The sequence below is a fragment of the Archocentrus centrarchus genome, chromosome 16 (genome assembly GCF_007364275.1).
Source record: "Archocentrus centrarchus isolate MPI-CPG fArcCen1 chromosome 16, fArcCen1, whole genome shotgun sequence".
Taxonomy (NCBI): domain Eukaryota; kingdom Metazoa; phylum Chordata; class Actinopteri; order Cichliformes; family Cichlidae; genus Archocentrus; species Archocentrus centrarchus.
In genome coordinates this window covers 406333-421783 of record NC_044361.1, presented here as the reverse complement: position 1 = coordinate 421783, position 15451 = coordinate 406333, and the positions used below count along the sequence as shown (strand labels likewise).

The window sequence follows — 15451 nt, the reverse complement described above, 5'->3', positions numbered from 1 at the left end:
GGGGAACAAAAGTATAATCTGATGAACTAACCTTTTCAAAGAGCTCCTTTGCAAAGGCAGACACAGTCTGATCGATGTCAATCGTGCCCGTCTGCTCAAGACGAGCCACGAAGTCTTCAGGACTCGATGCTTTCTGCGCAGTGCCGATCATGAACTGAGACACGTACCTGTCACTCAGCCCGAGGATGTCATGGAGACGGTCGCTCACCCACTGCTCCAGGTTGGCCATGGCGTCTTCACAAAACAAATGCAGGTGTTACCGACACACGCAGACGTACCTGCTGATTTATTTTAACATTTTCCTAAAACTTTATTGTAGTTTTACAGAAAACATAAAAATGATTTTATCTGAGGACCTGCTGTTTTTATTTTCTTAAAAATAAAGTTGGGTGATCAAAAATGACATTAAGGGAGGGTGTGATATATTTCTCCTTATTTTCTGTGGATTTTCATATTAAAGATGAATGTTTTAAATAATGAGGTCAGTGTATGTAGCAGGAATCACTGTGAGCCAAAAGCTTCACACTGTTCTAAACAGATGTTTCAACTCTTCCAGATGTGCGACGTACGGGATGTTCTTAATCTGGTCATGTTGGGCACATGGCTCTGTTTGTGAGCCCAACCACTAACCTGCTGCACCAACCAATCAGAAGAAGGCTGCTTTAAAAGGAGGAGGGTCCAAAGGGCTAACAGAGGTTGATCTAAGGGGCTGCACCGAAGCCTCGTTTAGGATAAATAAGGATTATTCTGAACAGTGAATCATGCAAAGCCAGTCTAATAGAGTCACAAATAAAACATTCAGAGGGAAATCACTACGACAGGTCACCTTTTTAAAAGCTAGAAATATTCTCTCTTTACCAGCTCATCAACGTATGGACCACAGCGGCCATATGGGTGATTACGGTGCACAGAACACAGACACTGCTAACAGACTGAAGTCAGCTTCTGATTCAGCAGTAAAGGAGACATTAGAGGACACTTAAGCTTAGGCACTCATTCATACCTTAATGTTGTTCAAAGCTAATACATTTGTACTTATTTAACAGACTCCATCACTGGTTTGAAACTTAATTTCAGATCAGTGCAATTGAATTTAAATCAACTTCTTTACCCAGACTTTTCACATGTGGTCTTCAACAGGAAGTTGAAGACTCTCCAACACTGGAGAGCTGCACTGAATCCATGTGTGGAAACACAAAACCACATCAAAACCAGGTCCTGGTCAAAAGCAACTTTATCTAGACTTTTAAAGAGATCTCTCAGCTGGCTTGGAAATGCTGCACCCCTCCAGAAGAGCTGGAGAAGGTAACTAAGGTCTGGGCCAGGAACCGGCTGAAGATGGATGGACTTTAAAAACACGGGTTTGTCCTCTCTGTAAACCTGCAAAAGGGACGATTTCCCTGCTGCTTTCCCCACATTTGAGCCAAATTAGACCACGTCCGACTGCAACCCTTCTACATCCAGCTGTCAGTCAGGGTTAGACCGACTGAGGGCAGTGAGTGTTGTCTCTGTGACCTACTAAAGTAAAGGTGTTTCCTCACATTTAGACTTCATTAAACATGCCCCAGATAAGCTGAAGTTTCCACTAACTCTGCCCTTAACTGCAGATCTGGGATCAGATTCGTTTCTCGCTTCACTTTCAGACCCGCAGTGTTTCCATCGTGCCACCGTTTATTACAGCGACTGAGCCGGTCTAACCTTCCAGTATTACATTTGTATTACACAAAGTGTGAGTTAGAACAGCTCAAGACAAACTCTCTGAGCTCCACTCACCTCTCTGAGCTCCACTGTTTTGACAGCAGCAGCGGGCTGAGAGTTAGCCGACTCTGCTAACTCCAGCTACAAATAGGCGTTAGCGTCAGCTGTAGCTCACACGTCCCCAGTTAAGACACTTGGCGGATACATGCGTCCTGTCGCAGCTGCGAAAAGCTTTTATTTGGCCTAAAACTACCACATGAACACCCACAAACTGTAAACTGTTTTGCTGTTTTAGCTTAACGCACGCTGAACTCCCTAAACGGAAATACGTCAGATTAAACAAGGAAAGAAGAACCGGGCTGCATCAGAGGAGCACAGCGCTCACTGCCCCCGTGTGGCCTTGTGAAGAATAGCAATAGTGATTAGCAATAAAAAAAAAAAAACACACAAAACGGCACAGAAAATATAACCAGGAGACTTTATCACGAGAATGAGTCTTCCACTTAAGAACTCTCTTCGTCTCCTTTCGACTCCTCCCTTTAGGGGGCGTCACAGCAGATCATCTGCCTCCATCACACCCTATCCCAGTGTCCTCCTCTGTCACATCAACCTTCTGCACGTCCTCCTTCACTGCATCCATGAACCTCCTCTGAGGTCTTCTTCTTTTGCTCCTGCCTGGCAGCTCCATCTTCAGCTTCTTTTGTCCAGTGTATCCACCCTCCCTCCTCTGCACATGTCTAAACCACCTCTCTGACTTTGTCTCCAAACTGCTCAGCCTGAGCTGTCCCTCTCATGGGCTCGTTTCTAATCCTGGCCATACTGACCCTCACAATGAAGATCTGAGCATCTTCAGCTCTGCCTCCTGTCTTTGTGTCAGCGCTACTGTCTCCAAACCATCCATCATAGTAGGTCTACCATCTTTAAACTTTCTCTTTAACTCTGGCTGCTCTCCTTCTGTCACAGATCAGCAAACATCACATCTGCAGTGCTCTTTCTCAGCATGAAGCTGCATTTCACTTCTCTTCTTAACTTCAGCAACTCTCTCCCAAATCTTTACAGTGTGGCTTATCAGCTTCATGCCTCTGCAGTTCCTGCAGCTCTGCACATCAATCACGCTGTTCTTGAAAATCAGTGCTGGTACACTTCTTCTCAGTCCCTCAGCTTAACAGAGCACGAGTCCTGTAATTAAAACACACTCATTATGTGGAATGGCGTCTTCAGAATCATGGACATTTTATTATTGGATCATTTCAGTTGTCAACTGTCCACTTTGTTAGGTGCACTAACCTGAGACATGTTTCCAGCTCCCTGTTGAAGAAAGAAAAGAAGGAAGAAAGAGCTTTATTTGTCACATACATATACATGCAGTGAGATTCATTCTCTGCATTTAACCCATCACACACGGAGTATGTAGTACACACAGCACAGCATGGAGCAAGGGGCAGCCAAAGGGCGCCCGGGGAGCAACCTGGGGGGATGGACTTGCTCAGGGACCCACAGTGATGCCAGCCCGAGGATTTGAACCAGGGTCCTCTCAGTGATGAACCCTCTTCTTCTCCCCTAGGCCACCACTCCAGGTCGAATCCAGGTTGAATCTATATTAATATTTATACTAGGGATGCGCCGATCCGATATTCAGTATCGGTATCAGTCCGATACTGGCCTAAATTACTGGATCGGATATCGGAAAGAAATAAAAAAATGTAATCCGATACATTAAACAACGTTTCTAGCTGCATTACAGGGCTCAGTCGTCTTCTTGTTCTTGTGGGTTTGCGGTTGACCAAACCAGCTTAGAGCTGCATTACTACCACCTACTGGAATGGAGTGGGGGATCAGGAGTTAGAAAACAACCCCCTCAGATCCTCCGTCGCTGCGACGGATTCCCTTTGACACTGAGCGATCATCGCTGACATGTTTTTCCGCCTCCACCGCTCTCTGCCTTGTTTGTGTGTTGTGCTCGCTGTGCTGAGAATCAGCTGTTATTTTTTTCTCTACTTCAGCTCCCGGACATACTGCTAGCGAGTGCAGCTATTAGCACTGGTGACCGTCTGGTACCGGAAGGACCCCTTCCCCGTCAAAATATTTTTGATACTTTAATCCCTGATTTGTGACTAAATATAGACCTGTAGTAGAAACATATTTAGGAGAATGCTTGTGAATATAAAGCATTACAAGATTGCGCTCACGCAGCCCCTAGTTTTTCGCGTGAACACTGATGAAGCAACAGCAGCAGTCAGCTGATTTACGTGCAGTCTGTCTGCACAAGCGGAAAGAGGCGGAGCCGGCGCGCTCAGATGGAGCAGAAGGAAATGTTTGTCTAGTGTCCAAAAGAAGCCTTTTCGTCCCTGTAACCTCCATTAAACCTTTACTGGGAAACAGCTGGAGGGCCTTCATCAACCACCTGATCAGTAAGTGAAGAAAAGAGAACTTTGTAGCTGCTCCATCCACCCTGTTTGTTTCACACAGGGAAAAACTGCAGTATGGAAGTTAAAATATGCAGATGAACTGTTAATATGAAAAAAAGTATTTCTTATCCAGTTACTTGTGTAATCAATATAAATAGAATACACAATTGCTAAAATAATCGATAGTTGCAGCCCTAATGAAATTTGCAACATACTTCTCACACAGAAGCAACAGGATTCAGGTGATAGTTATTGTTGTAAGTAAAGTTTATTTATATAGCGTTTTTCACAGACAGAAAAGTGCTGTACAATAATTAAAACACAATATCACCCCCCACCTCCAGAAAACACTATGTTAAAAACATAATAACATTACCATATAAAAGAAAAAGAATAAAAATAAAGCCAGAAACCAGAAAGCCTGGTTAAACAGAAAAGTTTTCAACTATTTTTTAAATGATGCCACAGAGACAGCTAAATGGAGCTGGAGTGGTAAACAGTTCCAGAGCTTTGGTGCCACTGCCTATAAAGCTCTGCCCGCCCTGGTCCTTACTCTTGTATGTGAGACAACTAAAAGACTTTGATTTTGTTGTGTGAGAGACTGTTGACTTCTTTTTAAAAAAAATTTTTTTTATGTTTTTAAATGCCTGGATCAATTTTAAATATCGGATTTATATCGGTATCGGCCGATATCCAAATGTAAAATATCGGTATCGGTATCGGACATAAAAAAGTGGTATCGTGCCATCCCTGATTTATACTGATAATGAACAAAGCCAAAGTTTCCCAGAACTGCAAACCGAATGTCTTACAACAAATGTATAACCTATTCAGTATTTTTTTAATCACATGACAGAAACATGTGACTTTTATGCGACTCACATCAATGCTTGATGCACCAAAATGTCTCCTCCACCTGCCCACCCCAACCTGTTCTTTAAGAGCATTTTTTTGGCATTATAAAAGCAGTCTAACAAACACAGTATCACAGCCAACAACAAGACAGACAAAACAACTGAACACATTTTCTCATCAGCTGTGACATGACCTTCCTTTAAACTCGTCAGAGATTACAGCAGCATGATGTTCCCACCACGGTTATAATAGGATTTTGCATTATAGTTTAGTTTTAGGTAGTTTTGTAAACACACAATACAGTTTCAGTTAGTGATAGTTTTTCCTTTAATTATATTCAATATTCAATTCCAGTTTTCGTTAATTGGCTCGTTCTTGTTAACGATAATAATCCAATAATGTTCCCACGTGCTTTAAGTAAAGTTTTCAGAGTTAACTCAAAGCGGCATGTTCACAGAGCTGCTTTTATTCTACCAAAAATATTCAAATATAGATTTCAGAAACATTCATTCCTTTAAATGCGACCGTTTAAATGTCTCAGTGGGTCAGTGACGTGTTTAGTGAGTGAGCTGAAGGGACTGTTGGTGATTAGATGCTCATTAGCTCTGAGTGAGAGGGTTGATGTGATGTTACACTGAAAGCGGATGTGGGAGGTGGAAAAAAAACAGCATCTGTATAAAGAGGAAGCAAAGCGCGCTCAGGTCCGGTCGGTGTAAAGAAAGCCAAAGTCACTCATCGGCAGAATTAACGACACCGTCTCAGGTTAAAGTCCTCGGCGCCATCCAGCGTCCCCCCCTCACCGCCCCTCACCTGAATCCGGGCAGATATGAAGCCTCCGCGGGTGGTCGCAGGGTCACACCGGCCGCTGCCGCTGCTGCTGCTGCTCGCAGGTGTTTGCATCGACTGCTACAAACCGGTCATCATCGTGCATGGCATCTTTGACGGACCAAAGCAGTTCAGAAACTTGTCTAAGTTCATAAAGGAGGTAGGACCTCTCACCTGTGTAAGCTACGGTTTGCAGCGGAGCTGTGAGGAGCCGGAGAGCTCTAAATGCGTTATAGCTGCGTTATGCATCACGGTCACTGCAGCACTAAACAGTTTCACCTTATTTATACCAGCTGTGTTATCTTTGCTTTGTTGTGTATTCGCGCAAACTTGTGAATGAAATGTGTGTTTGATTGACATTCACAAAGGCTCTGTTAATGTGCTCAGTGCTGTGTTTGGTTAGTGTGTGCTTTATGTGACTCTTTAAGCGACATGAAGGACTGTGTTCAAGAGCTCTTAACTTCCCAAACGGAGTCTACAGCACTCATAGCGACATTCTCTTTATTATAAAATAATAAATGGGCGTGTCCTCAGTTACACGTATGTAAACACGCTTGTGTACCTTTATCAGCTGACTTCACTCAATGCACATTTTTAAAGAAAAGCCAAATGTGACAGTTTTTAGCACTGAAACTGGTAAATGATTTTAACCTAACTAACATTCCCACCCACAGAGGAGCGTCCTGAGCTGCTGAGGATGCAGAGCGGTCTGATCTTTAAGTACAGCTTGTTAGTACTCAGTGAGCTTAAAGGAGACGGGTCGATGTTTGATGTTTCAGTTTAAAGAGCTGCTCGATCTCATTCAAATAAAATAATTACGACAGGGTTCAGTTTGAATAGACCTCAGTAGAATGTGATGGAGCCTGTGAAGCCTCTGCCCTTCTCTGTGTTAAGCTGACTCAGCTGAATGGGGCATCCATAGTATCCTGTTTTGTCTCCATATAATCTTTTAATACAAGATATATCAGTGAACAAGTTATCTGTGCAGGGAACGTTCTGGCTGTTTCCTGTGACCAGAGAATGTGTTTGTATAAATGATTATCGTTATGATGGATAAAAGCCATGCAGACGGCTGTAACTGTACCTAAAGCCACCAAACACAGACCAGAGTCCAGCGTCTCGAATCCAGATGTTATCCTGCTTTAAGCTGAAGGCAGATTTCAGATTTCTAAAATGATCGTGGAGCCGCCACGTTCCAGTGAAGTGAAAATGATTTCAGTGATTTCTGTTCCTCTGTGATTTTCATTTCCTCACCACCAGCTTTATTTTGAAGCGTCTGAGCCGACACCTGTCTGCACAGTTTCATGACCGCTGAGATTTTGCTCGCAGTGTCACTTCTTTGAATCAAAAGGGCAAAAGTTTTACTTCCACCTCTGTTTCTTTTTGTTTCCCAGGCGCATCCAGGTACCGAGGTCACAGTCATCGACCTGTACGACAACCTGGCCAGTCTGCAGCCGCTGTGGAAGCAGGTCCCAGACTTCAGGAAGGCCTCCATGGCCATCATGCAAAAGGCTCCTGATGGTGTCCATCTTCTGTGCTTTTCACAAGGTCCTCTCTGCTGTGCACTCACTGACACATTTTTATTCACATTTAACGTTTAAACATAACTGTTTTTCTGGAGCTACTTTGATATCAAAACAACATTATCATCAAACATAAGAGTGCTAAAACACTGAAGCTTGGAATGCAATTTACATTTTTATTTACTCTATTTACATTTATTATGGAATATTACTGAAAGTAAATTTATTCTCATGTGGCAGCCTTTACTCTTGTCATGGTGAGTGTGTGGCAGGCAAGGTTGGACCCAGAATGCAGGACTGAACTTAACATGGACCAGGAATACTGAATACAAATAAACGGGTTGGACGGGTGCCAGAACTAAACAGAAACGATGAAGCAGGGTGTCACGCAGCGGAGTAACACAGACGACAACACGACAAGGGACCAGGGCAAAACACAGACAACAGATACACAAAGACTAATGAGGTAGAAGGCAACAGGTGGGAAGCACAGGTGCAGGGAATCACAAAAAGCAAGACCAGGAAGTCACACTAAACACAGCAGAAGTGACAAAGACTGACAAAGTAAAACAGGAAACACATGAGCACAGAGACGCAGACTCGTCACAACACTGGGAACAAAACACACGAGCCGAGAGGAACAGAGGGAGACACTGGGGCACCGAGTACCAAGGGAAACAGGAATATAAATAACAATAACTAATAACAGGACTAGAGACTATAACAAACAAAGAATCGAAACCAAACTGGAAACACAAAAGAAGAATCTCCAAAATGCCGGGCTAACGGCCCAGGACCGTAACAACTCTGGCAAAGGCAGAGCTGCAGGGGCCCTTTGGTCACCACTTATCACCTGTTATTATTTGATGACCTGCAAATGTGTGTAACATGCCACAATAACTGATGCACAACCCCAAATCCAGAAAATGAAAAGTTCATCTTAATGAGCTTTAAATGAGACGGTGGCTCAGAGCTTTAACGTGTGTGTGTGGATGGAGCTGCGTTCTCAGACAGTGATTTTCAGGACAGATTCAGGCCTGTTTTTAATGCAGTGCTGCTGCCTGAAGACCTCGCCCCTGCATGCTGAACCTCTGCCCATCTTTACCTCTGAGAATCTCCGCCTCTCTGTTAAAAACACACATTTTACTCAGAGTTTCTACTTTGTTGGAATTGTACAAATTTAGCTGCAAATTAAAACTGTAGTTAAAGTTGTGGCTGCAGGGTTGCAGTTTAATAGCTGCATCAGTGAGGTCACGCTTCCAATCTCCACTCTGTAGAAAAACTGACGAACACTAATGAAACAACAGTTTCACAATAGTTATTTGCAGTCTATAGACTTGTGTTATGTGTTATGTGTGAGTCTGATTGTTGTGAAACTGAGTTTGGAGAGTTTCAGCCAGGACACAGTAGTTTGCATCCCTGTGAGACCTTTTTAGATTTTACTCTGTGATTTGTTGCATTTTTGCTTCTTTGTACTTTTGCTTTCACTCGCTGGTTAGCTTTAGCTGTTCAGAAACTACTCAGTTAACTAAAAATATATCCCTACAGTAACCCTGCATGTTGAAAAAAAAGGTGAGTCAGGTGGAAGACCGCTGTCTCAGGCTGTGGGGCTACATTAGCCCCCGTGACTGAGGGACCCACACCGGCAAATCTGACTAAAATGGGATCACGTGACGTGATGTCTGACACAAAGGACCCTACAACTGAAGCAGCTGGATGGAAGCCAAACATCAGCTTCATTATTAACAACTGTGCTTCTCTTGGGTGGCACAGAGGTGCAGTGGTTAGCGCGGTCACCTCACATCACTAAGGTACCTGTTTAGAATCCATCAGCTCTTTGAAGTTTGCATGTTCTCCCTGCACCTGCCGGGGTCGCTCCCACTGTGCAAACATGCATGCTGGCTTCATTTGTGGTTGTAAGTTGTCTGAAGGTGTGAATGTGAGCATGAAGGATTGTGTGTTAGCCCTGCAAGAGACTGGCATGGTGTCCCCCCACCCCCAAGAAGTCTGTGCCTGAGGTCACTGTTGCTGTGCACATGTGACCTTAATGATAGGGTGGGCATTCAAAAATCCTAGCATGCTGCTGTGTTACTGAGGGAAACAGCACATATCTGCTCCACAGCATAGCACACAGTTACTGAACAGAGGAGCTGCATCACAACGAGGATTGATGAAGTCGAGTCTCTTTTTCTTGTCCGTAAAGGTGGCCTACTTTGTCGAGCACTTCTGTCCACGACTCCCAACCACAAAGTGCACACCTTCATTTCACTGTCATCCCCACTGGCTGGACAGTATGGAGGTCAGAGAACTTAACACCATTGTGACAAACATGTCCTCATAAGCTTAGTCCTTCAAAGAAAGAGAGCACTTTAAGACACGTGTCTGTATCCACCAGAATCTTTGAAATGTTGTGTTCCTCCACAGACACAGACTGCCTGCAGAAGGTATTCCATAACGTCTTAAAGAAGAACGTGCATTATCTTTGCTACAACAAGTTAGGACAGAAAGTGTCTATTTGTGACTACTGGAACGGTAAGAATATAGTGATCTTCAGATTTATCTGAGACAGTCTGCATATGAAATTCGCTGAAATATAAACCATTTTTTCTCCACAGACCCTCACTACAGACCCAGCTACCTGCAGCACAACATCTTTCTGCCACTGCTAAATGGGGAAAGAGCTCACAGAGACATGAAAGGTACTGGAGCTAACCAGTGGAACATTATGGTGCACATAATGTTCATGGTCAGCATGAAGCATTCATACCTTTTGCTTTCCCTTCCACAGCATGGAGGGAAAACTTCCTTCGCATCAAGAAGCTGGTGCTGATTGGAGGACCAGATGATGGTGTCATCACACCGTGGCAGTCAAGGTCTCACTGTCATCAGTTTTACAGGATACACTTTATTATCTTTCATTTTAATTTCATGAAGGACAGCTGATCGTGTTGGTTCTTTCTTACAATAATAACATCACAGCTACAAGACTATCTGAAAAATATTGATCATAATCTCCTTTAGTCCATCATTTTCCTCCTTTCTGACTTTATTTGGTCTGAAATCCTAAAATGAATCATAGAGGAACCAGATGGACTGATTACATGATTAAGGTGCTTCCCAGAAAAGACCTGATGAGTCAGTGCATTGGTCTGCAAATACTGTAGAGTACAAGTGTATCACATAACAATATTCAGTCTGGAGACAACAAAGTAGCTTCCAGCAGAGCCTTCATTTCAATTCAGTTCAATTTTATTTATATAGCGCCAAATCACAACAAACAGTCGCTTTAAGGCGCTTTGTATTGTGGGTAAAGACCCTTCAATAACACAGAAAACCAAACAGTCAAAACGACCCCTTATGAGCAGCACTTGGTGACAGTGGGAAGGAAAAACTCCCTTTAACAGGAAGAAACCTCCAGCAGAACCAGGCTCAGGGAGGGGGGGTCATCTGCTGAGGGGGGGCTGAGGGGCGAGAGACAGAGATTAATAATAATTAATGATTAAATGCAGAGTGGAGTATAAACAGAGTAAAAGAGGTGAATAAAACGAAACACTCAGTGCATCATGGGAACCCCCCAGCAGACTAGGCCTATAGCAGCATAACTAAGGGAGGGTTCAGGGTCACCTGATCCAGCCCTAACTATAAGCTTGATCATAAAGGAAAGTTTTAAGCCTAATCTTAAAAATAGAGAGGGTGTCTGTCTCCTGAATCCAAGCTGGAAGCTGGTTCCACAGAAGAGGGGCCTGAAAGCTGAAGGCTCTGCCTCCCATTCTACTCTTAAGTATCCTAGGAACCACAAGTAAGCCAGCAGTCTGAGAGCGAAGTGCTCTGTTGGGGTGATATGGTACTATGAGGTCTTTGAGATAAGATGGGGCCTGATTATTCAAGACCTTGTAGGTGAGGAGAAGGATTTTAAATTCTATTCTAGATTTAACAGGGAGCCAATGAAGAGAAGCCAATATGGGAGAAATCTGCTCTCTCTTTCTAGTCCCTGTCAGTACTCTAGCTGCAGCATTTTGGATCAGCTGAACGCTTTTCAGGGAGCTTTTAGGACAGCCTGATAATAATGAATTACAATAGTCCAGCCTAGAAGTAATAAATGCATGAATGAGCTTTTCAGCATCACTCTGAGAAAGGATGTTTCTAATTTTAGAAATATTGCACAAATGCAAAAAAAGCGTTCCTCTAATGCCATCATGTCCTTAAGTCTCAGACCCAGAGGTTTTTAATGTTATTGGTTTGTTTCCTAATATTTATATTTCTGGGTTTTGGTTCTGGCGCAGTTCTGTTTGTGGGTGTTGTTATATCACATTTCCTGAATTCCTTTGTGTACCTGTGTGTTCCTGTTGTGTTTGTGTGTCCTCGTGACTGTTTTGTGTCCTGTCCTCATGGTTGTCTGGTTTCCCTCGTCTCCTCGTTCGTTTCTGTCTGCTGTTCTCTGCCTGCTGGAGTCCATTGGTTCATTCATGTGTGTCTGCCTCCCTCTCTTATGTGGAGTCTGCTCCCTGTTTTTCTTTGCCAGGCTCTTTGTGTTCAGTTTTGCTTCCCTTGTTTTGTTGGTGTTCACCAACCCCCCACCCCCCCCACACACCCCCAGCTGTCAAGACTCTCAAGACTATTGTGTCCTCATGCTCTGTGGGCTTCCATGTTGTTTCTTCCTGGTTTTCTGGTGAGTGGATCTCTGGCTCCTGTCCAGCTCTGTGATCCAACAATAAAGCTGTCCTATTCCTGGCTGCCACACAGCCGCTCCATGACATTCAGTGTGTAAAGTGAGCAGTTTCAAAACCTCTTTACCTGATCTGACTGTTTCTCCTTTTCTGTGCAGCCACTTCGGATTCTATGACAGCAACGAAAGTGTCGTAGAAATGCAGAACCAGGAGGTTAGTGGCAAAGCTCTGCACGTACAGCACACTCCTTTTTATTCAGCTGCTGCTAAAACCAGGAGTCCTGCAATAGGTTCTCTCTTAGTAACTGACATGAAGTTTCTTACAGAGGTGGAAATTCTGGACTTCAGGGTGTTGGTTATTTATGCTGCAGAGTCCATTTTGTTCTTTATGAATGGAGAACACCAGGGTTGTCCATCACTGTGATATTATCTCAGATATTAGGACCACTTCTCATTAAATTCACAACATGTCAGTGTGCCAGGATATCACACATTTTCTTCTGTCACACAAACAGCAAAGAGGAAGAAATGAACCCAACATGCAGAATCTAGAGGCAGGATCACAACGATGAGATTATTTTATTTAAAAAATAGGAATTAAACTGGGTAGCCCATGGGGTGGTGGAGCGGGGGTAGGTGGAAGGTGGTTTGGTCCACTGAGGAGAAAGAGAAGGGAGAGACAGGTGGAGTTTGGTGAAGAGGGAAGAAATCTGAGCCAGAGGAGGAAGGGAAGAGGCGATGAGGCAGGGGAGGCGGTGGAACAGAGCCTGTGATCTGGCAGCGTGTTGGAGATGGCACAAGGTGTTCACAAATGAGAGAAATGAGAATGAACACAAAGAAGTAGGTGCAGAAAGTTCAGGAAGTAACTAAAAACTAAAGGATGCGGCAGAGACCATCACAAACGTGGGTCTTATTGCAGGACTGTTGTGCTAAATCAAACGCCTGCTCAGTGTATTTTAATGCAAATGCAAGTACAGTTGTATTTTTGTCTGAACCCTTCTCCTGGTTTCACTGCAGACCCCCCACTGCTGTCATTTCTTCTTGTCTCCCTTTGACAGTTTTACAGGAACGATACGTTCGGGCTGAAGACGCTGGACGCTCGCGGCGACGTGTTGGTGTGTCTTCACTCTGGGGTGAAGCACACTACCTGGCACTCCAACTTCACAGTGTTCACGAGCTGCATGGAGAAGTGGCTCACATAACAATGACTCACCTGCAGTGACACATCAGGTGAAAGTCAGTCCCGATGTTACCTGTTAGGGTTAGGGTTAGGGTTAGGGTCCTGTCCTGTTACCTTTGTGCAGTCAAAGAAAACAACGACTTACCTGCAGATGTTCAGTCTTGTGCTCCTGTGATGTTCACGTGGGACATTTTTAACCCCAGAACACTAACGTGCACTCCGGTGACACTAACATCGGTATATTTGACCCCATCAAAATATATTCAAGTTCAACAATACATGTCAAATAGAAGCACTCTTCCCCATTCAACATCTCATACAAAAAAGGTGGTGGGGGGGAACCAAGGCTCTAAAATGAGTGAAAAATTAGGGAATCATTAAAACAAATCCAAAAAAAAAAAAAATGGGACTGGGAACTTCAGCCATGCCTGGGACACCCGATTTTCTGATCATTTGAATTCTACATGCAGCAGCAACACAAAGGAAACCACACGACTACAACTGTGTGGGTGAAAGTCACTTTACATTAGTTTTCTAGGGTTTATTATGTTAATATGATTTGGAGACAATCTGAGCAAAGCAGGGGCACAGACAGGCTACACTGGATTCTCTTTATGCACCTTATTCCTGTAGATGCTAATGTGCGCTAAGAGCTATCAGCAAGAGTTTCATTGACTGACCAATGAGCGGAGAGTATGCTACACGCTGCAGTCTGCAACCACTTTCAGCAGGAAGGAAAGCATCGTTTTAGCTGTGTTTGACTTTCCTATATTATATGACACTTCACGCAGTGATTATCGAGTTAAACATAAAAGGCAGCCATATGAGAACGTGTTGGTGCAAGACTAACGTTAAACAGACCGATAGAGAGGACTTTTGTGCTAATATAGGATGAACGCGAGGTTGTCTTTTTCTTTTGTAGAGGAGACTTAACAGCAAGATTTCTGTCAGTTCCAATAAAATCTTCTGACTCCTCATCTTTATTGCCGTGTCTGACACGGACTGCTTTGAAAATGTCTAAATCCCTCCAGTTTCATAACCAATCACATTTCTTGGAGACGAGTGACGTAAGAGCGCGATTCGCAAAGCTGCCGTCGCTTTCGCGTGCCGTGTGTTCGGTTTCACCCCAGTGGCGATGCGACCCATTCGTCGCTGTCGTTTGTCGCTCCCCGTGTGTCGAGCCCATTAGTCCTTCACACAGAGATGGAGGAGGTGAGGACAGAGGGAGGAGTCAAAGCAGCAGAATATAATGAAACCAGACTTCCTGTCTGTTGTGTTCTTAGTGTGTTGCTGCGGGTGTGATGTGTGCATCACTTCACTGTATCATAGAGTTATTTCCTGTTTTCATCATGTGTATTTGATAATTGTATTAAAATATTTGATTAAAACTTACACCTCAGTGACGTTAGTTCACCTGCCTCTCACATTTATGATGCTTCCTGTGACCTCATTACTTTACAGTAGCCGCTTTTCCACCGACGTCGCCGGTGCCAGTCTTTGAACCGTTCAGTGGTTTTTCCACCACGAACATATTCGGTGCTCAGCTAAAAAACAGGTTCAACTCGGGCCCTGCAAGCTAGCTGGTCTGGAACCAAGAATGCGTGAGGAAAGCGGCAGCACACAGATGCTGCAGTAGTTTGGTTTGGACCGTAAAATGTGTTCACAACACAAGACAGGGGAGCGTGTTCTCCCACATTTGCGCTCTTCGGCTTCCGTGTCCAGACGAGGACCCGCCCACACTCATACGTAAAGGAGCGGTTCGCAAGCGCGGTGGAAACACACCGTTCCTATGCTTTTCGCTGGTTCTTTTGGGAACCGCACCAGCACCGGCACCCCGGAAGTGGAAAAGGGGTAAGTGTAAACCAGCACATAATGCTTCTGCCAAACTTCACTTTGTGTAAATCAGCACATTTACAGCATTTTTATTGATCAAACGAGCCTCTTTAAACAGCATTCAATGATTTAAATATTGAAGGCTTTTTAAAATTGTTTCCATTTTTGTTCAGCTGATGAGATTTAAGGCAGTTTGTCGTCACCCTGACTTCAGTGATTAGATCACTCACTCCATTCTCCCCAACAAACATACTGGCCTCTGAGGTCTTGTGATCAGGGCCTACTGCTTTACCCCACACGAGGCTGAAAACTAAAGGACACAGAGCTTTTGCAGCAGCGGCTCCCCACCTCTCTCCCTCTGAGCTCTGGATTCGGTTTGTCTTTTAAAAAAACAGCTAAAACTTTTTTTTCCTGCTGTTGTGAAACTCTTTGTGATATTTGTCTTGAGAGGTGCTATATAATG

The 15451-nt window shown here is 44.0% G+C and overlaps 2 protein-coding genes across 2 annotated transcripts in view; one reads left to right on the top strand and one right to left on the bottom strand.

Moving 5' to 3' along the window:
- The window catches only part of dhx16 (DEAH (Asp-Glu-Ala-His) box polypeptide 16), a 39137-nt gene extending 37114 nt beyond the window's left edge, over positions 1-2023 (bottom strand). The window contains exons 1-2 of the mRNA XM_030749876.1: positions 1774-2023; positions 32-234 (exon numbers count right to left, since the gene is read on the bottom strand). Coding sequence (XP_030605736.1) covers positions 32-229 — 198 coding nt within the window. The 5' untranslated portion in view covers positions 230-234; positions 1774-2023. The remainder of the gene's footprint in view (positions 1-31; positions 235-1773) is intronic.
- Positions 2024-5668: 3645 nt separating this feature from the next.
- On the top strand, positions 5669-13770 carry LOC115794616 (lysosomal thioesterase PPT2-A-like). The gene is made up of 8 exons (XM_030750220.1): positions 5669-5946; positions 7181-7334; positions 9513-9608; positions 9734-9841; positions 9925-10008; positions 10098-10182; positions 12135-12189; positions 13034-13770. The coding sequence occupies exons 1-8, from the start codon at positions 5788-5790 to the stop codon at positions 13175-13177; spliced, it is 885 nt and encodes a 294-aa protein (XP_030606080.1). The 5' UTR covers positions 5669-5787; the 3' UTR covers positions 13178-13770.
- Positions 13771-15451: the final 1681 nt, after the last annotated feature.

What these genes read in the sequence shown, in the direction of transcription:
- LOC115794616 (XM_030750220.1), top strand. Translation starts at nt 5,788, where the DNA reads ATGAAGCCTCCGCGGGTGGTCGCAGGGTCACACCGGCCGCTGCCGCTG. An exon ending in TGTCTAAGTTCATAAAGGAG is followed by an intron (nt 5,947 to 7,180) that starts GTAGGACCTCTC and finishes TTTGTTTCCCAG; the next exon opens with GCGCATCCAGGTACCGAGGT. An exon ending in TAGAAATGCAGAACCAGGAG is followed by an intron (nt 12,190 to 13,033) that starts GTTAGTGGCAAA and finishes TCCCTTTGACAG; the next exon opens with TTTTACAGGAACGATACGTT.